Source organism: Bos javanicus, chromosome 29, assembly GCF_032452875.1.
Source record: "Bos javanicus breed banteng chromosome 29, ARS-OSU_banteng_1.0, whole genome shotgun sequence".
NCBI lineage: Eukaryota > Metazoa > Chordata > Mammalia > Artiodactyla > Bovidae > Bos > Bos javanicus.
In genome coordinates, this window is record NC_083896.1 from 28,333,111 (window position 1) to 28,356,154 (window position 23,044).

The following is a 23,044-nucleotide window of genomic DNA, read 5'->3' on the forward strand; positions in this document are numbered from 1 at the left end:
ACCACATGTTTTCATTTTATGGGCAATATTTTGAGATTGCATAGATGCCAAGAGACTTTCTCCTTCTGGAGCAACATTCAACTGTAAACCTAGAAATAAAACACGAGAAACAGGAGGGTGTTAAAATCTCCAGGAGTGGCTGTTTTATCCCCACCTTCATATTCTTTAAACCTTGCAAAAAATTATCTGAATCCTAGAAAATATTAGGAGTAAGTAGCGTTAGTCACTCAGTCGTGTCTAACGCTTTGCAACCCCAAGGACTGTAGCCCACCAGGCTTCTCTGGATTCTCCAGGCAAGAATACTGGAGTGGGTTGCCATTCTCTTCACCAGGGAATCTTGCCGACCCAAGGATCAAACTTGGGTCTCATGCACTGCAGGAAGATTCTTTACTATCTGAGCCACCAAGGAAGAAGGAGTAAAGATACAAAACAGTTAGGAAAATGTGAATTCAAGATCACTCACTCAGGAACAGAAGCTGATACCTCCCCTTACCAGAAAGTCTCCTACACAGTCATTTCTCAGTATCTGCAGGAGCTGCTGTGCCATGTTCAACATTCTTATAAGTTTGGGGGAGAGTGGATACATGTATATGTATGGCTGAATCCCTCTGCTGTCCTCCTAAAACTATCACATTGTTAATTGACTATACTTCAATATAACATTTAAAAAAAATTTTTTTGTTGTTGGTATACTTGAATCTTTATTTAGTTTTATTTTATTTTTACTATTAAGGCTACTTGAACAAGGCAATGAAGAAACCCCAGAATTGAAAAGCAATTGATTTTTTAATATAAATTTATTTATTTTAATTGGAGGTTAATTACTTTACAATATTGTATCGGTTTTGCCATACATCAACATGAATCTGCCACAGGTATACACGTGTTCCCCATCCTGAACCCCCCATGATATAATACAATGAAGACAGCCTTTCATGTCCTAGATGCTGTTGACTGAATCCTCAGATGTGTCTCCAACTGATACCAAAGGGCTGACTCTATACAACCTTTCACAGGCTCTTCTTTCTTATCTCCACAGGGTCCCCAAACAGAGGAGAATGGCTGCAGAAAACCAATCCACAGTGACAGAGTTCATTCTTGGAGGTTTAACAAATCGGCCAGAGTTCCAGCTCCCCCTCTTCTTCCTCTTCCTTGGGATTTACTTGGTCACCATGGTAGGGAACCTGGCCATGATAACCCTGATTTGTCTGAACGCTCAGCTTCACACCCCTATGTACTATTTCCTCAGCAACCTGTCCTTGGTGGATCTCTGCTACTCCTCTGTCATTACCCCTAAGATGCTGGTGAACTTTGTGTCAGGGAAGAACACCATCTCCTATGCAGGGTGCATGGTCCAGCTCTACTTCTTCCTGGTGTTTGTCATTGCTGAGTGTTACATGCTGACAGTGATGGCCTATGACCGCTATGTTGCCATCTACAGACCTTTGCTTTACAACATCATCATGTCTCATCGAGTCTGCTCCCTGCTGGTGGTTGGGGTCTATGCCATGGGGCTCATTGGCTCAACTATAGAGACTGGTCTCATGTTGAAGCTGTCCTATTGTGATTTTCTCATCAGTCATTACTTCTGTGAAATCCTCACCCTCATGACACTCTCTTGCTCTAGCACCTATGACATTGAGATGACAACTTTCTTTTTGGCTGGATTCAACATTGTAGTCACCAGCTTAACAGTCCTTGTTTCCTATGCCTTCATCATCTCCAGCATTCTCCATATCACCTCCACAGAGGGACGATCCAAAGCCTTCAGCACCTGCAGCTCCCATCTTGCAGCTGTGGGATTATTTTATGGGTCTTCTTCCTTCATGTACTTAAAACCCTCCACAGCCAGTTCCCTGGCCCAGGAGAATGTGGCCTCCATGTTCTACACCACAGTGATCCCTATGCTGAACCCTCTGATCTACAGCTTGAGAAATAAGGAGGTAAGGGCTGCCATCCAGAAAACTCTGAGGTGAAAACACTTTGAATGTAAATGTCATGATTTCTCAGGTTGAAAGTGGAATAGAAATATAGGGGAGAAACCCTCTAAAGTTCATACGACACATGAATGGAGAAAAACTGCTTCTCAACATGTCTGAATGTTTTCCATCTTCCCTTTCTCCCTTTCACATCTCTCATGCCTCTCGTGTCTGCCTGCCCGTTTTGAGTTCATGTTTTATTCCTTTAGGGATAGTTTGTTTTTGGTTTTGTGTTTTTTGTTTTTTTGTTTTTTTGTTTTTTTTTTTTTGCTTGTCTTTGGCCCTCTGATAAACATCTGTCCATCTTGACTGGAACATAAGATAAATTAGAACTTTCAGCAATGAGTTTAAGAGGGTTGTTCATTGATTTCTCCTCTTCTATAAAGAATATATTATCCAAACTAATACTAATTTAAGCCTGTAGTACACATGACAAATGGAGGTGAATTTGAAAGTCACCAAGAAGTAGCAAATACTCTTTCTCAACCAGATTTGTCCGTTTTCTCTCTTATTATGCTGCCACTGTGTACTTATTGCTTCCAAAGTTATTTAAATATTCCTTTACTCAATTAATGCCATAATCACCATCATAACCATAGTATCATCATCACTACATCTAACACTTTTGGATGCTAGTCAACTGTTTGAGTGTTTTGCTAAATTATCTCATTTGAAACTTTGATTTAGAGAGGTTAAATAACTTTCTCCAGATGACACAGCTGGTAAACAATTAACACTGATATTCAAACCCACACCTCATCTTACCCACCCCCCGCCCCATCTCTTGGCCAAAGGTCTCTCTAGGCAGCTTATCAGTCTTGGCATAATCATAACCTCTCTGCTGCTGCTGCTAAGTTGCTTCAGTTGGGTCCGACTCTGTGCGATCCCATAGACAGCAGCCCACCAGGCTCCTCCATCCATGGGATTTTCCAGGCAAGAGTACTGGAGTGGGTTGCCATTTCCTTCTAACCTCTCAGTTTCAAACTTTTCCTGACAATACCTTTTTTGCCACTATTTTCCCACATCTCCCAGACAACCAAGGAATATTCAACATTCCTGTAGTCTTTTCTCCTTCCTCAATACTGACAGTCTGTAACTACAGTCAACCTGACTCAGTAAATCCAATCAGCATTAGATAAAATGTCTTCCACCATTTGATCAAAACAATATCAGGGATTCGTGTTAAAGAATTAATTCTCTTGCACAGCAAAAGATTTGTGGGCATTATTTTAATTGTAACTCATAATTATTTTAAGATAATAGTAAAATAATGATTAGTTTTTTGTCATTTTATTTTAGGTACAATACCTCATTCCTCACTCAGACATGGAAAAATGAATAATTCTGAGTTTCTCTGAGATTTAACACTCTGAGATTTAAATGCTCATAGTAATTTTTTTTGCTTTGATTAATAAATTGTCTATATTAGGTGTACAGAAAAACTGAGCAAATGATATGGAGATTTCCCATGTACTCTCTGACCCCATGCATGCACAGCTTCCTCCATTAACAACATCCTCCATGAAAGCAGTATATTTGTTAAGATAGATGAACACACATTGATGCATCATTATCATCCAAAGACCATAGCTGACATTAGGGTTCACTGTTGGTGTTGTGTATTGTGAGTTTGGACAACTATGTAACGACATATATTCATTATATGTATGAACACTGTATACTGGTCATTACTAGAGTCTCACTGTTCTAAAAACTCTGTGCTCTACCTGTTCATCCCTCCCCCTGCAGAATCCATGACAACCTTTGATCTCTTTACTGTTTCCTGTGTTCCTTGGTTTTGCCTCCTCCAGATTCCTGTAGATTTGACTTATATCACCTTGTACTGTGCATTTTAGTTTCCTCCGTATCTTTTTATAACTTGATAGCTTATTTCTTTTGAGCACTGAGTAATATTTTATTGCCTGGATATACCACAGTTTATTTTCCATTTACCAACTGAATGACATCTTGATCGTTTCTAAGTTTTGACAACTAAGAACACAGCATGAGGAGACAATTGTGCAGACATAGGTTTCAGCTCCTTTGGTTAAATACCAAAGAGCACAGTTTCTGGATTGTGTGATAAGAGTGTGTTTCGTTTGATAAGAAACTGCCAAACTGTCTTCCAACATGACTGTGCCGTTTTCCATTCTCACCAGCAGTGCATGAATTCACGTTACTCTGCATCCTTACCAGCACATTCTAATAGGTGTGTAGTAGTGTCTCACTCTTGTTTCAACTTGCACTTCCTGATGACAAATGACGTGCAGTATCTTTTCATAGGCTTATTTGCCATCTGTATATCTTCTGTGTTACGTGTCTCCTAAGGTCTTGGGCCCATTTTTAATCAGGTTGTTTCTTTACTTTCCATATTTTTGTTGAAATATATTTGACATATAACATTGTGTGAATTTAAAGTGTACACATGTTAGTCTGATATATTTTTATATGATTGCCATGATAGCAATAATTAGCACCTCTCTCAAGGAAGCCTGGCATGCTACAGTCCATGGGGTCACAAACAGTCAGACACCACTGAGTAACTGAACAACAACAGCAACACATTATATAGTTATCAGTTCGTTTTAGCGGTTTAAATGAGTTTTATTCTCTTAGTAAGTTTGAGGACTGTAATACAACATTGTTGCCTATTTTCACTGTGTCGTACATCAGATCTCTAGGACTTATCTACCACCTACTGCAAGTTTGTACCTTAAACATATGTCCTATATCCCTACCCACCACCCCCCAAGTAACCACCATTTTACTTCTACAAGTTTGATGTTTTTAGATTCCACCTGTAAGTGATATGCAGTATTTGTCTTTCTTTGGCTGACTTACATTATTTAGCATAATATACTCAAGGTTCATCCAAACTTTGTAGTAAATATTTTAGATAACAGTTCTTTATCACATATATCTTTTGCAAATATTTTCATGTAAACTACAGCCTGTCTTTTCATCCTCTTGACAATGTCCTTCTACAGAGTAGAAATTTTTAATTCTATTGAAGTCCAGCTTCTCAATTCTTTGTTTTATAAATCATTCTTTTCATCCTGTACCTAAAAGATCATTGCCACACCCAAGGTCATCTAGATTTCTCCAGTTACCTTCTAGGAACTTTACAGTTTTGTAGTTTACATTTAAGCTTGAGATATTTTAGGTTAGTTTTTGTGAGCAATGTGAACTCTTGTGTGATTCATTTTCTTACATGTTGTACGGAACCATTCTTTAATAACATTATCTTGGCTCAATTGTTCATTTTCTTTTTTCTTTACAAAAGTCAGTTTTCAATGATCAGTCGTCTATATTTATGTGGGTCTATTTCTAGGATCTCTATTCCATTGATCTCTTTGTCTAGCCTGCCTAAAATACATGATTACTATCACTTTAGATCAATAGTAAGTCATGATATTGAGTAGTGTCAGTCCTCCAACTTTTAATTCAGTTCCACTTCTTCAGTGTGCATTGGCAATTCTGAGTCTTTTGCATCTCTGTATAAACTTTGTAATCAGTTTGTCATTATCTACAAAATACCCTGCTGGGACTTTGACTGGAATTGTATAGAATCTATAGATCAAGTTCGGAAGAAGTGAAATCGTGACAATGTCAAGTCTTCAGGTTCACACACATGGAGTAACTCCATTAATTTTGTTATTCTTTCAGTTATTTCATCAGCATTTGGTAGTTTTCCTCATAAAGATTTTGCACATATCTTGTTAGATTTATTCTGAAGTATTTCATTTTGTGTGGTGCTAATGTAAATGGGATTGTGTTTGTAACTTTAAATTCTACATGGTCTTTGCTGATACAGGAAAGCAATTGACTTCTGTATGTTAACTTACATCCTTATTATAATCACTTTTGGTTTCAGGAGTTTTCTTATTGATTCTTTTAGATCTTCTGCATGACAATTATGCCATCTATGAAGAAAGACAGTTTTATGTCTCTCTTCCCGATCTGTATACATTTTCTTTCCTTTTCTTGTCTTACTGATTACCTAGGGCCAATACTATATTGAAAAGCAGTCATGAGAGGGACATCCTTGCCTTGCTCCTAATCTTAGTGAGGAAGTTTCAAGTTTTTCATCATTAAGTATGATGTTAACTTTAGGTTTTGTGTAGGTGTTCTTTTTCCAGTAGAGAAAGTTCCTCTTTACTGTTAGTTTACAGACAGTTTTTATCATGCATGAGTTTTGGACTTTGTCGAATGCCTTTTCTGCATCCATTGGTGTGATCATGTGATTTTTCTTCCTTAAACTATTTATCTGTTGAATTACATCAACTGATTTTTAAATGCTGAAACAATCTTGCACAACTGGAAAAAATACCACTTAGTCATAGTGTATAATTTTTTTCTATATTGTTGGATTCTATTTGCTGATATTTTGTTGAAGATTTTTGCATCTGTGTTTATGAGAGAGATTAGTCTATAGTTTTTGTTAGTTTTTCTTATATACTGTCTTTGTCTACTTTTGGATGTAAGGTAATGTTGACTTCATAGAATGTTCTTAGAAGTAATTACTCTGCTTATATCATCCAAGAGAAATTTTAGAGAATGCATATCATTTCTTTTTAAAATATTTGCTAGAATTCACCATTGAACATATGTAAGCCTGGACAGGATGGCAACAGTGGGCTGGTGCTAAGGTGCTTAGTTGCTCAGTCGTGTCCAACTCTCTGTGCCCTCATGGACTGCAGCCTGCCAGGCTCCTCTCTTCAAGACATTCTCTAGGCAAGAATACTGGAGTGAGTAGCCATTTCCTTATCTAGGGGATCTTCCCAACCCAGGGATCGAACTCAGGTCTCCTGCATTGCAGGAAGATTCTTTACCATCTGAGCCACCAGGAAAGCCACCAGAGTGGGCTGGAGTAGAGTATTTCCTTTTCTTTACATAGAAGGGTAAACCCAGCTGAAGCTTTCCCCAGTGGCCTGCCAGGCCTGTGAGGAAAAGTCTTGTAATCATTTATGCTCCAGTTCAAAAGATCACACATAGATATTTGCTTGGAGCATGACTCCTCAGCTTCAAGGGTCTATTCAGACCTATACTATGAGTCCATTCTCATATGTGATGTGTTGGAGTGATGTGTTCACTCCAAGGGGAGATCAGGCAGAAACTGTATGCAGGGGATGAGGATGAGAACTGAGCACGTGGACTGGAGGTGTTTATGCTGTGTATGTGTCAGCCCTCACATTTTAAGAGGAGTGGAAATGAGGAGGAGTGAGAATAAGCCATGGCCCATGGGCAGGTGCCTAAGAACAGGGTGGCTCTCCCTGAGCAACTGCCTTTGGCTTGGAACTTCAAAGCATCTTAGGATTCTAATCAGGCCTTCCAACGTTGTTAAAGTAGTTTGTCCAGGTAGGAAATGAGAACATAATTCATTTAACACCATATTAGGTTTATTTTTTATTTACTTTTTATTGTGGTTAAAAAAAACACACCCATAACATAAAATTTACTACCTTAATATGCACTTTAAGTGCATAGCTCAGTTCAGCAGTGTTAGCTATGTGTACACTGTTGTGAAAAAGATCTCTGGAAATTTTTCATCTTGTGAGTCTGAAACTCTATTCCCGTTACACAACAACTCTCCTTTTCTTCCTCCCTGCAGCCCCTGGTAACTACCATTCTACTTCTCTTCTTATGAATTTGACTATTTCAAATAGCTTATCTAAGTGGAATCATACAATATTTGTCTTTTTGTGGCTGGCTTATTTCACTTAGCATAATATTCTCAGGTTCATCCATTGTAGCATTATGGCTGGATTTCCTTACTTTTTCAGGATGAATGTTTATTTCATTGTATGTATGTATCAAATTTTGTTTATTCATTCATCATTGATGGACATATGGGTTGCTCCTACCTCTTAGCTATTGTGCACACTGCTGCATGAACATTGGTATGCAAATCCTACTTTCAATTCTCTTAGATATATTGCAGAAGTAGGATACTGGATCCTATAGTAGTTCTTTTTTTTTTTTATTTTTTTTTTTAACTCTACAATATTGTATTGGTTTTGCCATCCATCAACATGCATCTGCCATGGGTGTACATGTGTTCCCCATCCTGAAGCCCCCTCCCACCTCCTTCCCCATACCATCCCTCTGGGTCTATTTTTTATTTTTTTAGGAACTTCCCTACTGTTTTCTATAGTGGTTACTTGCCGAGGTCCAGCCCCGGCTGATCCAGGGAGTTCGAGGCAGGAACAGCGTCAGCGAGGATCAAGATACAATAGCTTCCAATAGATTGGAAATGACACATATACACTGTCGAAACTCTGTGTAAATACATAACTAAAGAGAACTGATTGTGTAGTACAGGGAACTCAGTGCCCTGTGGTGACCTAGATGGGAAGAAAATCCAAAAAGGAGGAGGATATATGTATAGCTGATTCACTTTGCTGTATGGTAGAAACTAACATAACATTGGAAAGCAAGTATACTACAATAAAAATTAATTATAAAACTAAATAAAATAGACAGCCAACAAGAAACTACTATATAGCACAGGGAACTCTCCTCAATACTCTGTAATAGTCTAAACAGATAAAGAATTTGAAAAAGAATAGATAGATGTGTACATGTTACTGAATCACTTTGCTCTACACCTGAAATTAACACAACACTGTTAATCATCTCTACTCCAATATAAAATAAAAATTAAAAAATAAACTGATTTTCTATTAATACAAAGAGTAAAATAAAATAAAATCTTTGTATGATAATTACACAACTGTGATTACATTAAAAGCCACTAAATGGAAAAAAAATATCTACTCCACATGTGTTTGTTGTGAGAATCAGTTAGAAACAGTAGCAATTACCCAAGAGAAGCTCTTCTCAAAGCAGAAGCATGACAGGGCAAGTCCTACCTTGCAAACGCATCCCTTGCACCCGCTTACATCGCATCTGCTAATATCTGATTGACCAAAATGGCTCACGTGTCCTAGCTGACCATCAGTGAGGCAGAGAAATATATGCTACCTAAAGACGCTTACTCCTTGGAAGGAAAGTTATGACCAACCTAGATAGCATATTCAAAAGCAGAGACATTACTTTGCCAACAAAGGTCCGTCTAGTCAAGGATCTGGTTTTTCCTGTGGTCATGTATGGATGTGAGAGTTGGACTGTGAAGAAGGCTGAGCACCGAAGAGTTGATGCTTTTGAACTGTGGTGTTGGAGAAGACTCTTGAGAGTCCCTTGGACTGCAAGGAGATCCAAACAGTCCATTCTAAAGGAGATCAGTCCTGGGTGTTCATTGGAAGGACTGATGCTAAAGCTGAAACTCCAATACTTTGGCCACCTCATGTGAAGAGTTGACTTATTGGAAAAGACTCTGATGCTGGGAGGGATTTGGGAGCAGGAGGAGAAGGGGACGACAGAGGGTGAGATGGCTGGATGGCATCACCGACTCGACAGACATGAGTTTGGGTGAACTCTGGGAGTTGGTGATAGACAGGGAGGCCTGGCATGCTGCAATTCATGGGGTCACAAAGAGTTGGACACGACTGAGCGACTGAACTGAACTGAACTGAAAATGAAACCATGGCAAGGTGTAGATCCATAATACTACTAACTGACAGAATTCTGACCAATAATGCAAACTTCCACGCTGAAGCATAGTCATCCCTAAGCATCTGCAAAGGATTGGTCACAGGACCCACCTTGGATAACAAAATCTGCAGATGCTCAGGTCCCATAATCAGTGTTTCAACACTCTCAGTTTTATAACTTCACCTTTGATCTGTGTCAACTAAATGGCAAACCCTGTCACTCATCCAAAGTTGCCTTTTCCCCAAAAGAGAATCTTTCCCAAGAAAAACTCACAAGACAGTGACTCCTCAGCTCTTAACATGCTAGCACTTTTCCGAAAAACCTTCCTTTATCTCTAATACATCATTGAGATCAAAGTGTTCTGATGTATTCTGGATCACTTCACTCAATGTTGTAGATAGATAAACCAGTAGAGAGGAAGGCTGTGTTTCCCACACATGCCTGCATGAAAAGATCAGTGTAATCTATAGTGCCTTAAAATTCTGTGGAAATGGCCTCTTTTAATAGTCTGCTGCTTTTAGTACTACCTTGATAACTAACTAGATCCCCAAATTATTTACTTCTTCATTAGAACTTACACTTAGTTGAGTATCTTGAGCCAGAGTTTTACATCATAGCTAAAATGCCCAAAATAATCCTTAGGAAAAAATTATGAAATCTGACTCTCCTAGTCTTGAAATAATGTCTGAAACTTTCCACTCAGCATCTTTCTATTAAACCTATAGAAGTTCATAATCACTAGGCCAGTTCCTGCAGCTGCCATGCATAACAAGGAATTACCATGCTTCACCTAGTATCTCAGACGTACAAACTTGCCACCCCCACAACACAATTTTAACAAAGCTCTATTGTCATTGGTCAAAATGCAATATTCAAAAATGACTTGTTGTGAAGTAAATTAAATTACTATAAGCAGAATCAGGCTTTAATATGCTGATCAGTTCAGTTCAGTTCAGTCACTCAGTCATGTCCAACTCTTTGCAACCCCATGAATCACAGCACGCCAGGCCTCCCTGTCCATCACCAACTCCCAGAGTTCACTCAAACTCATGTCCATCGAGTTGGTGATGCCATCCAGCCATCTCATCCTCTGCTGTCCCCTTCTCCTCCTGCCCCCAATCCCTCCCAGCATCAGAGTATTTTCCAATGAGTCAACTCTTCACATGAGGTGGCCAAAGTATTGGAGTTTCAGCTTCAACATCAGGCCTTCCAATGAACACCCAGGACTGATCTCCTTTAGGATGGACTGGTTGGAGCTCCTTGCAGTCCAAGGGACTCTCAAGAGTCTTCTCCAACACCACAGTTCAAAACCATCAATGTTTTGGCTCTCAGCTTTCTTCACAGTCCAACTCTCACATTCATACATGACCACTGGAAAAACCAGATCCTTGACTAGACGGACCTTTGTTGGCAAAGTATTGTCTCTGCTTTTGAATATGCTATCTAGGTTGGTCATAATTTTCCTTCCAAGGAGTAAGCGTGTTTAATTTCATGGCTAGAGTCACCATCTGCAGTGATTTCGGAGCCCAAAAAAATAAAGTCTGACCCTGTTTCCACTGTTTCCCCAACTATTTCCCATGAAGTGATGGGACAAGATGCCATGATCTTAGTTTTCTGAATGTTGAGCTTTAAGCCAACTTTTTCACTCTCCTCTTTCACTTTCATTAAGAGGCTCTTTAGTTCCTCTCCACTTTCTGCCATAAAGGTGGTGTCATCTGCATATCTGAGGTGATTGATATTTCTCCCAGCAATCTTGATTCTAGCTTGTGCTTCTTCCAGCCCAGCGTTTCTCATGATGTACTCAGCATTATAAGTTAAATAAGCAGGGTGACAATATACAGCCTTGATGTACTCCTTTTCCTATTTGAACCAGTCTGTTGTTATCATACTTAAAAATGAAATCTGCAAAGGCAGCAACAAAGTGAAGCAAGAAAGCATAGCATAAAGGAAAACAAAGTAAATTGGAATTCAAGGGACTTGATTCCAGTCCCAGCTGTGGCACCAGTTAGCTGTATGGGCCTGGAAAACATATAATACTTCTAATTCTCCAACATCTGTTATTAAGGAGATTAGTTTAAATTATATATAAATTATAGATTTAATGGGTTACATATAATTTAATCCATTCAAAATTAAATTATCAATAATTGCAGAAAGTTTTCATAAAATAGTCTTGGAACACTAAAGGTGGGTCAAGGGACATGTAAAATAGGTCTGTACTAAACATTGATCTAAACGTAAACCAGTCCAGGTTCGAGGCACGATACTGGATGCTTGGGGCTAGAGCACTGGGACGACCCAGAGGGATGGTATGGGGAGGGAGGAGGGAGGAAGGTTCAGGATGGGGAACACATGTATACCGGTGGCGGATTCATTTTGATATTTGGCAAAACTAATACAATTATGTAGAGTTTAAAAATAAAATTAAATTTAAAAAAAAATAAAAAAAAGACTTAAAGCTCTCTTTCTATATAAAAGGGAAAAAAAAACTGGAATTTGCATTCTTCATTGAAAACACTGATAAACAAAGCATTGTATCTTTTTCTCCAAATATTACTCCTTTCTCAAGAAATTAATTTTCCCCAAGGTTTTCCTCAGGGCAGCTTTGACATCCTTGTTCCTCAAACTATATATCAGTGGATTTAACATGGGCACCACAATGGTATAGAACAGGGACGACACTTTCCCTTGGTCAAGGGGCAAAACGGAAGGTGGTTTGAGATACACAAAAGCCCCAGAACCAAAGAAAAGGAAAACCACAATTATGTGGGAGCTGCATGTACTGAAAGCTTTGGACCTGCCCTCAGTGGAGTGAATGCGGAGAATGCTGGAAAGGATTAGAGCATAAGAGACGGAGATGGTGACAATGGGCATTCCAATGTCGATAGCCACAAATATGAAGACCACCAGCTCATGCACATAAGAGCTAGTACAGGAGAGCTCAAGGAGAGGTGGGATGTCACACATGAAATGATTGATGAGGTTGTCAGCACAGAAGATCAGGCTTGCTATGCTTCCTGTGTGGGCCATGGCCCCTGAAAACCCCATCACATACACACCCAACAAAAGCAGTAAACAGACCTTAGGAGACATGGTGACTGTGTACACCAGTGGCTTACAGATGGCCACATAGCGGTCATATGCCATCGCTGACAGGACGAAGGACTCAGAGATGACAAAGAAGCAGAAGAAAAACAGTTGAGTCAAACACCCTTCATGCAAGATGCTGTTCTTCCTTGAGACAAAACTCATCAGCATTTTGGGAGTGATGGTAGTGGAGTAACAGAAGTCTATTAAGGAGAGGTTGAAGAGGAAGAAGTACATGGGGGTGTGCAGGTGCGAGTTCAACCCAATCAGTGTTATCAAGCCCAGGTTCCCCACTATGGTGACCATGTAGAAACCTAGAAACAGGAGAAAGAGGGGGATCTGGAGTCCTGGCTGGTCTGTTAAGCCTGCGAGGATGAATTCTGTCATTGAAGTGTTCTCAGCTGCCATTCTCCCCTGGAGAAAATCCGGTCCATGGGGGAAAGAAAAGAGACCCGCTTAGAAACAAGACCACCAACCTCCCAGTACCCACTGTCCATTCCTGAGAATGGAATCCACAGAGATATTTGAGCTTTAGTGTGGAAGGAAGGTTTCTACTGTTTGCTATGGACCTACCTCATAACCCTAGTGTCTTTCACTTCCAGAGGACAATAAAGAGGCTAGACTAGGCCTCCAGAGTGAGAACTGGCACTACTTGAGAAAGCAAAAAGCAGAAAACTCATTCAAAAGTAAGATAGATATCTTTTAGATCTTTAAGTCAGTCCATTTTCTGTGTCCCCTCTCTCCTGCCTCTGTTTCAGTTGCTGACACTTGGGGACTTTCCCAGGAAAGAATCTTGACTGGCAGAAGACACTCTGACTTCTCAGAGCTCCCACCTCTGGGTCACTGCTATCACATCAAAAAAGTGGGGTGATATTTTTTCCAAAATCTCCTAACTCTAGTGGCCTTAGGTTTAATGATATTATTTTAAGCTAGCACTTATTAAGTGGTTACTTACGTGTACGAAGAGCTATGTGACTATATTTTTATCCTCATTTTGTAGATGAGACAACTGAGTTAAGTAACTCATCCAAGTCCCAAAACTGCTGAGTAGCAGCCAGAAGGTGAACTTGGGCAGTCTGCCTCTCACGGTTTGCACTGGTAACCACCACGTTACATGACTGACCAGGCACACACTCACTTTCCTTTGGTGTAGAACTGTAATGCTATACTTCAGTGTCTCTTGTCCACAATGGTCCTGGGAAGAAAATGACCACATCAATAGAAGAGGACAGCTTTGAGTTCAGAACTCTCTCCTCCCAGTCTGCTCCAGAGAATCATAACTTCTCATTTATCTTGTATCTCTTTCTGTCTTGAAGAGCTTGATTTCCAATTACTAACTTCCCAAAACACCCTCCAGCTACAAGGAAGAATATTGTGCCCTTTCCTGACTCGTGGATAACAGGAGAATAGGCAGTTTTATTAGGATTGTAGATCTCAATGACTTGATTATTTAGAAACTCCCTCAAGACCATTTTCTGAGAGATTATTTTCCCAGAGGAAGAAATGTTTGCTTATACCCTTGATAGTGCTTAATTTGGCTTCTAGAGACAGTTTCTTTCAACAAACACTGATCTGGTACAATTAAGAGAAAAATCACTGTGATAAAAATGGCTGTCATCACCATTTCTTGAATATCCAATACTGTGCATAACACAAATCCTTTACACTGAGTTCTGGCTACCAAGATCGAAAACACCATACACATATATTATTTATTTCTCACAATAATAATATTCATTTTAAAGGTAAGTTGCTCAGAGGGACATTGTGTTTCAGAGCCCACATGCCTGGATCTATCTAACTCCAGGTACTTATTTTGTAATCACTAGTTTAAACTTCCTTCCGGTGAGAGCTGCTGAAATCCATAAAGCAATGTCCCTGCCTTCACAAATCTGGCAGTCTGTTGGAAAGTAACAAATATGCAATGACTTTAATAAAAACAAGAAGTGTATCAAGGAAATAGTAACACCAAGGGCTGTATATACTCATAAAATTTAGGGTAGGACACTCAATAATGTATTTATATTCCAATTTATTTCAGGAAGAACTGCACTGTATCTAGTTTTAACAAGGAAATTTTTGTGATTCCCTGCCCTTATCTTCTCAAGGGGTGTAAATTTAATGGTAACAAAGAATCTCTATCAGGTAACTGCTTTCAACTTCTGCCAGGAGCAGCCTTTCTCTGAATTAAAACTCCCTTTGGCTGTCCCTGCCTTCCACCCACTTTTTTTTTTATATATAAGTTTTTTTTCTGTTTATTTATTTTACTTTACAATATTGTATTGGTTTTGCTATACATTGATTTGAATCCGCCATGGGTGTACGTGTGTTCCCCATCCTGAACCCCCTCCCACCTCCCTCCCCATCCCATCCCTCTGGGTCATCCCAGTGCACCACCCACTTTTCATCGAATGCTCCTCTCTATTGACTTCCCAGCTTCTCAGGCTCACAGACTGAATCCTGTTAGATAAGATTCCCAGTGCAGTGATACATCCAAATTTGTTCTTCCTCTCTGGTTTGTTTCTGTCTTTATCTTCTCCTCCCCAACACAAACTTCTGCCTTGTCAAAAATTGTTTATCCTTTGTCTTGATCTTTCCATCTTTTCTTACTTTCTTTAATATCAAGCTTACATACTCAGAATTTTGACCTGAAAAGACTCAGGAAATTACCAAATCCAGTGTTTCACAAACATGGCTAAGCACCACAATTTTCTAGAGTGTTTATTAAAAAGAAATTCTGAGACAAGTGAGGGAAATTAAGAGATATAAACTTCCAGTTGCAAAATAAATGAGTCGTGGGTATAAAATGTACAGTCTGGGGAATATATAAGATAACTATACTATCTTTGTATAGTGACATATTGTAGCTCGACTTACTATAGTGATCACTTTGAAACATACAGAAATATCAAATCACCATGTGGTGTAACAGGAGCTAACATAGAGTTGTAGGTCAGTTACTCTTCCAAAATCAACAAACTCATAGAAAAAGAGATCAGACTTATGGCCCCCAGAGGCAGGGGCTGGGGCAAGGAGTGGGGGTAGAGATGGATGAAGACAGTCAAAAGGTACAAAGTTCCAATTATAAGATGAGTAAGTATTAGGAATATAATGTACAGTATGATAAATAAAATTAACACAGCTGAATGTTATATATGAAAGTTGAAAGTAAATTCTGAGTTCTCATCACAAAAAATTTTTTTCCTATTTCTTTAATGTCATATCTATATGAGATGATAATTATCTATAGTGATGATAAGTTATCACTAAATGTATTATAATAATAATTTCATAATGTAAGTCAAATAAGTATGCTGTACACCTTAAATATATACAATGCTGTATGTTAGTTATAGCTCAATCAAACTAAAAGAAGGAAAAAGGAAAAATTCTGGGCTCCACCCACATCCTCTGAATCAGCATGTCTGTGGGTATAAATGGCAGCCATATTTTTAAACCTTCTCTAGTGGTTCCAATGCCAGAAACTTGCATATCCACAGAACTGATACTTATCCACATCTTAAAGACACAGAGAAGACCCAAGGGAGTAAAGCCAGTTGCCCAGGGTCACAGATCTAGTTCACATCTCCAGGTTTCCAGCCTCTCCTGGTCCATGTTTCCATATGACCTTCAGCTTGGCAGGCACACAAAGAACAAGCTATAGTAATCAGACTTCTGATTTCAAGTATAGCAGAACAGCTATTATCACACTTACCCTGTGACCATAAGCAACTATCAGACTGGAGATAATGTAAAGCAACTATCTGCAAGCTTTGGGAAGCAGACAGCACAGAGATGAAATTCTTGAGAGAAGGCAAGAATGTAAGGTGACTGACACATTCATCCTAACTTTCTCCCTAATGACAATTTCCAAACAAAGCATAGTGAAGTGGAACCCAAGCAAATTACAACAGTCTGTACGAGTAGAATAAATAAAGATCAATGCTCAAGGATGCTAAGATAGCTGAAATTTGTGGGGCAAAGTATGGAGATGAAGAACCCAAAGATAAAGACCTCCAGGCATTTGCATACCAGGAATTAGGATGAGATCTGAAACTGATACCTTCGAAGTAAGAGCTAGTCTTCAGACTAAGGGCAAAACTGAACTGGATCCATCTTAGCAAAGCCTGAATTCAGATCTCAACAGGATCGAGGTGATCTAGTAAATTACCTGCAGCCAAGGACAAACTCGAACATTCTGTAGAGAAGAATAACATGATCTACAGTCTGTACAGTATATTCATGATGTCCATCATCATAAAATGAAAAATTACTATAAATACAAAGAAGCAGGAAATTATGACCCATTATCAGGAAATAGAGCTGTTATAGGATTCCAGAAATCCTACTCCTGGGCATATATCCAAAGAAAACCATAATTTAAAAAGATATATGCACCCTAATGTTCATTGCAGCACTATTTACAATAGCCAGAACATAGAAGCAACCTAAATGTCCATCGAAAGAGGAATGGATAAAGAAGATTTGGTATAAACAAACAATGGAATATTACTCAGCCATAAAAAGAATGAAACAATGCCATTTGCAGCAACACGGATGGACTTAGAGAGTGTCATACTGAGGAAAATACATCAGAGAAGTATAAGTATCATATGATGCTTTTCATGCATGGAACCTTAAAAAATGGTAAAATGAACTTATGTAAAAGCAGAAATAAAGTCACAGATGTAGAAAACAAGCTTCTGGTTACTGGGGGGAAGCAGGATGGGGGGAATAAACTGGGAGATTGGGATTGACATATATACACACTACTACATATAAAAGAGATAACTAATAAGGACCTGCTGTATAGCATGGGGAACAATACTCGACAATTTGTAATGGCCTATATGGGAAAAGAGTCTAAACAAGAGTGCTGTACACATGCACTTTGTTTCCTTTGCCGTACCCCTGAATCTAACACAACATTGTAAATCAACTATATGCCAATAAAAATTTTAAAAGAAACAGGAAAATGTGACTCATAATCAAGAAGAAAAAATATTCAGTAAAATCAGATCCACATGTGACCTGAATGTAGCTATTAGCAAAGACTTTAAAGTAGCTTCTCTAATTATTTAGTATTTAAATTTAGTTGAAAGAAATACAAAATTAACTAACAAATGGCAAATTCCAACAGATCTATTAAAACAGTAAAAATAAAGGAGATTTTTCCAAAAAGTTCAAAACTGAAAAATACAGTATTGGAAATTAAAAATTCATTAGGTTGACTTAATAGCAGGCTCAGCACAGCCAAAGAAAGTTTTGCTAAAAGCAAAACAGAACAATGGAAATTATCATACTAAAATGCAGATAGAAAAACGATAAAGACCACAGCAACCATAGACTTTAGAACAATGTCAACATATGTGTAATCAGAGTTTCAAATGGTGGGTTAGGTGAGAATTGGAGTAAATAGAATATTTTTAAAGATTATAGATGAAAATTTCCATGATTTCATGAAATAATGAACCCACAGAATTTTTTTTAAAAGCCCAGAATTGGTTTTAGATTATCTTATTTACAAAGCAGAAATAGAGACACAGACACAGAAATATGTCTGAATGTATGGATACCAAGAGGGAGTGGTGGGATGAATTGGGATTTGGGATATATACATTATTGACAGTATGTCTAAAATAGATAACTAATGATAACCTAACTGTGTAGCACAGGGAACTCTATTCTGTGCTCTATGGAGACCTAAATGGGAAAGAAATACAAAAAACAGGGGATACATAATGTATACACAGAGCTGATTTACTTTGCTGTACAGTAGAAACTAAACATTATAAAGTAACTATACCTCAATAAAATTTTCTAAGTGCTTAAGATGGTAAAATGTATGCTACATGTTTTTACCACAACAAAAACTGAAGCAGTTTCTGTTCTTTCCTAGGAAAAAACAGCCCAGGAAACCATAAGCAATATGAATATAAAATACACCACACCTAAGCATATCATACTTATACCAATGAAAACCAAAGAAAAGAGAAAAAGTCTAAAAGCAATCATGATAGAGGGGACATTGCTTTCAGAGGAGCAAAAAATATAACTGATCTGTTACTTAAAAACATAAGTCAAAGAACATTGAAATTACATCTTTAAAACTGAAAGAGAAAAATCAGTTCCATATTCTATTTGTGGTAGCATATTCTTCAAAAATAAAAAAGAGAGAAAAAATCTCAAACAAATTAAAGGTGAAAGAATTTGTCCACAATAAAGCCTACACTACCAAAAAAAAAAAAAATGAGGGGCAGGAGGGATCAGTTCAGTTCAGTCGCTCAGTAGTGTCTGACTCTTTGCAACCCCATGGACTACAGCACACCAGGCCTCCCTGTCCATCACCAACTCCTGGAGTTTACTCAAACTCATGTCCATTGAGTCGGTGATGCCATCAAACCATCTCATCCTCTGTTGTCCCCTTCTCCTCTCGCCTTCAATCTTTCCCAGCGTCAGGGTCTTTTCAAATGAGTCAGGTGGCAAATATTGGAGTTTCAGCTTCAGCATCAGTCCTTCCAATGAACATTAAGGACTGATTTCCTTTAGGATGGACTGATTGGATCTCCTTGCAGTCCAAGGGACTCTCAAGAGTCTTCAACACCACAGTTCAAAGACATCAATCTTTGGCACTCAGCTTTCTTTATAGTTCAGTTCTCATACCCATACATGACTACTGGGTAAACCATAGCCTTGACTAGACAGACCTTTGTTGGCAAAGTAATGTCTCTGCTTTTTATTTTTTTTTTTTTTAACTTTACAATATTGTATTGGTTTTGCCATATATCAACATGCTTTTTAATATGCTGTCTAGGTTGGTCATAACTTTTCTTCCAAGGAGTAAGCATCTTTTTATTTCATGGCTACAAACACCATCTGCAGTGATTTTGGAGCCCAGAAAAATAGTATGCCACTGTTTCCACTGTTTCTCCATCTATTTGCCATGAAGTGATGGGACCAGATACCATGATCTTCGTTTTCTGAATGTTGAGCTTTAAGCCAACTTTTCCACTCTCCTCTTTCACTGTCATCAAGAGGCTTTTCAGTTCCTCTTCACTTTCTGCCATAAGGGTGGTGTCATCTGCATATCTGAGGTGATTGATATTTCTCCCAAAAATCTTGATTCCAGCTTGTGCTGCCTCCAGCCCAGTGTTTCTCATGATGTACTCTGCATATAAGTTAAATAAGCATGGTGACAGTATACAGCCTTGATGTACTCCTTTTCCTATTTGGAACCAGTCTGTTGTTCTGTGTCCAGTTCTAACTGTTGATTCCTGACCTGCATACAAATTTCTCAAGAGGCAGATCAGGTGGTCTGGTATTCCCATCTCTTTCAGAATCTTCCACAGTTTATTGTGATCCAGACAGTCAAAGGTTTTGGCATAGTCAATAAAGCAGAAATAGATGTTTTTCTGGAACTCTCTTGCTTTTTTGATGATTCAGCGGATGTTGTCAATTTGATCTCTGGTTCCTCTGCCTTTTCTAAAACCAGCTTGAACATCTGGAAGTTCACGATTCACATATTGTTGAAGCCTGGCTTGGAGAATTTTGAGCATTACTTTGCTAGTGTGTGAGATGAGTGCAATTGTGCAGTAGTTTGAGCATTCTTTGGCATTGCCTTTCTTTGGGATTGGAATGAAAACTGACCTTTTCCAGTCCTGTGGCCACTGCTGAGTTTTCCAAATTTGCTGCCATATTGAGTGCAGCACTTTCACAGCATCATCTTTTAGGATTTGAAATACCTAAATTACCTTGAAAGAAAAAGTTTAATTTTAAAAATCTCATTATAGTCATTTTCATAGGTAATTTATTACTGAATGCATCTTTGAGAAGTGCATATTCTTATAAACATATTTCCCTTATAAATGAGAATATATGGAAAAGAGTTCTCATTAATTGGGCACAAAAGTAATAGCAGTCTGCAGTGTTGAAATTTGTTATTTGATATTGAAATACAGTCTTATTAATATAGTCTACACTCTTGTTTCCCTCATCCTCCTGCCATTCTACACTGTCAGGCTACAGATGCTAAAGCAGAGTGACAAATTTAGCATTCCTTATCAATTAACATTTCTTTACTGAAATTATTGTTTTTAACACAAATATTCCAATATGTTTTTTAAATGTTTTAAAATAAACATTTCAAGTCTAGTTGATTATGTCTTATGGTGAATAACTAATAATGAGTAATTTTCCTAATGATAGTGACTGTTGATGATGAAGGCAATGACCGAGATGGTTGTGGCTGTGGTGGTAGTGGTGGCGATGATGATGATGGAGTTATTGGTGGTAAATTCTTTAAATAGAAGCATTAAGTACTAAGTTTCTCAAGCAGCAAGTTGACTTCCCCAATAAAAGGAAAATTAACACATCTGGGGGAAAGGAAAAAAACAAACAAACAAACATGGTTCCCAGCACAGCTGTAAACCAAGACTCTAATTGCTCTTTACTGAGAACTCCAGTCTCTGAAGTGACTACATCCCAGGAGAAGGTCCACCTATATATGTAAACAGACTCCCCCCAAGTTTCCCAATCCCAGGCACCTATTATTCATGATAGCTCTGGCCCCTTTGAGTAAATTTAGGACTAGATATAAATCTAAATGGTCCTCTCATTTCCTGACATTTATTTCCTGACTGTTGAAACCAAGTCATTCACTAATATTTCCAGGAGATCATCTTTCATTTTTCCTTAGCACAGGTACTTAATTATGATTTAAAGCAACTATATCAGAAAAGTATTTCTTTCATAAACTCCTATATCTAATGAGGCTATTTTCAACCATATGTTTACCTTCACCTCTAAGTAATTTTTCTTTGTGTGCCGTGTTCTTATGGGCAGCAATCCTGAGCCTCTGATGGTCTGCTAGAACTGGAGGTAATAATTGTGACTGATATTAAGTATGGGGTCATATTTTCCTATTTTATATTATTAGATGATATGGGAATCAATAACTAAGTCACTGCTGTCTAGGATTTTCCCATCTGCACTACACTCGATGAAAGCTGTTTACTGTACTGCTCTGTGAAGCACTATGATTTCTGATAATGGTATATTCTAGGTGGATTTTCTATGTTCTTAATATTTTAAGAGGTGGAAACTGATTAGAAGGGCATATATAGATATGATATTTTCTATCTGTTGTTGCTACCTAGGGGAATTTTTCTTCTTTGTAACAAATGAAAATAATATCTAAAAATCTTAGCTACCTCTGACAATAGTTATTATGAAGTTAACAATTGAACCACCAATAAAATAACATTTAAAGTTTTCAGTGCAATGTAGCTTTTCTTGTCTTTATCCCACATCTTAAGAATTTAAAGACTCTTATACCTCTTGAGTGGAGGAGGAAATGGCAACCCACTCCAGTGTTATTGCCTGGAAAATCCCAGGGACGGGGGAGCCTGGTGGGCTGCCATCTATGGGGTCACACAGAGTCGGACATGCCTGAAGTGACTTAGCAGCAGCAGCAGCAGCATACCTCTTGAGAAACCTATATGCAGGTCAGGAAGCAATGATTAGAATTGGACATGGGACAACAGACTGGTTCCAAATAGGAAAGGCTGTATACTGTCACCCTGCTTACTTAACTTATATCCAGAGTACATCATGAGAAACGCTGGGCTGGAAGAAGCCCAAGCTGGAATCAAGATTGCCAGGAGAAATATCAATCACCTCAGATATGCAGATGACACCACCCTTATGGCAGAAAGTGAAGAGGGACTAAAAAGCCTTTTGATGAAAGTGGAAGAAGAGAGTGAAAAAGGTGGCTTAAAGCTCAACATTCAGAAAACAAAGATCATGGTATCTGATCCCATCACTTCATGGCAAATAGATGGGGAAACAGTGTCAGACTTTATTTTTTAGGGCTCCAAAATCACTGTAGATGGTGATTGCAGCCATGAAATTAAAAGACGCTTACTCTTTGGAAGGAAAGTTATGACCAAACTACATAGCATATTCAAAATCAGAGACATTACTTTGCCAACAAAGGTCCATCTAGTCAAGGATCTGATTTTTCCAGTGGTCATGTATGGATGTGAGAGTTGGACTGTGAAGAAAGCTGAGCTCCGAAGAATTGATGCTTTTGAACTGTGGTGTTGGAGAAGACTCTTGCGAGTCCCTTGGACTGCAAGGAGATCCAACCAGTCCATTCTAAAGGAGATCAGCCCTGGGTGTTCTTTGGAAGGACTGATGCTAAAGCTGAAACTCCAATATTTTGGCCACCTGATGCGAGAGCTGACTCATTGGAAAAGACCCTGATTCTGGGAGGGATTGGGGGCAGGAGGAGAAGGGGACAACAGAGGATGAGATGGCTGGATGGCATCACTGACTCGATGGACATAAGTTTGAGTGAACTCTGGGAGTTGGTGATGGACAGGGAGGCCTGGCGTGCTGCGATTCATGGGGTCACAAAGAGTTGG

General features: G+C 38.6%; 2 protein-coding genes across 2 annotated transcripts; one reads left to right on the forward strand and one right to left on the reverse strand.

Annotated features, from left to right (window-relative positions):
- Positions 1-827: 827 nt before the first annotated feature.
- LOC133241833 (olfactory receptor 8A1-like) lies at positions 828-2,153 on the forward strand. Its single transcript, XM_061407752.1, has one exon. The coding sequence runs from the start codon at positions 945-947 to the stop codon at positions 1,974-1,976; it is 1,032 nt and encodes a 343-aa protein (XP_061263736.1). The 5' UTR covers positions 828-944; the 3' UTR covers positions 1,977-2,153.
- Positions 2,154-12,086: 9,933 nt separating this feature from the next.
- LOC133240979 (olfactory receptor 8B12-like) lies at positions 12,087-13,028 on the reverse strand. The gene has a single exon (XM_061405946.1). It carries the CDS (start codon positions 13,026-13,028, stop codon positions 12,087-12,089), a length of 942 nt encoding a protein of 313 aa, XP_061261930.1.
- Positions 13,029-23,044: the final 10,016 nt, after the last annotated feature.

Coding starts and splice junctions, on each gene's coding strand:
- LOC133241833 (XM_061407752.1), top strand. CDS start 945: ATGCTGTTGACTGAATCCTCAGATGTGTCTCCAACTGATACCAAAGGG.
- LOC133240979 (XM_061405946.1), bottom strand. CDS start 13,028: ATGGCAGCTGAGAACACTTCAATGACAGAATTCATCCTCGCAGGCTTA.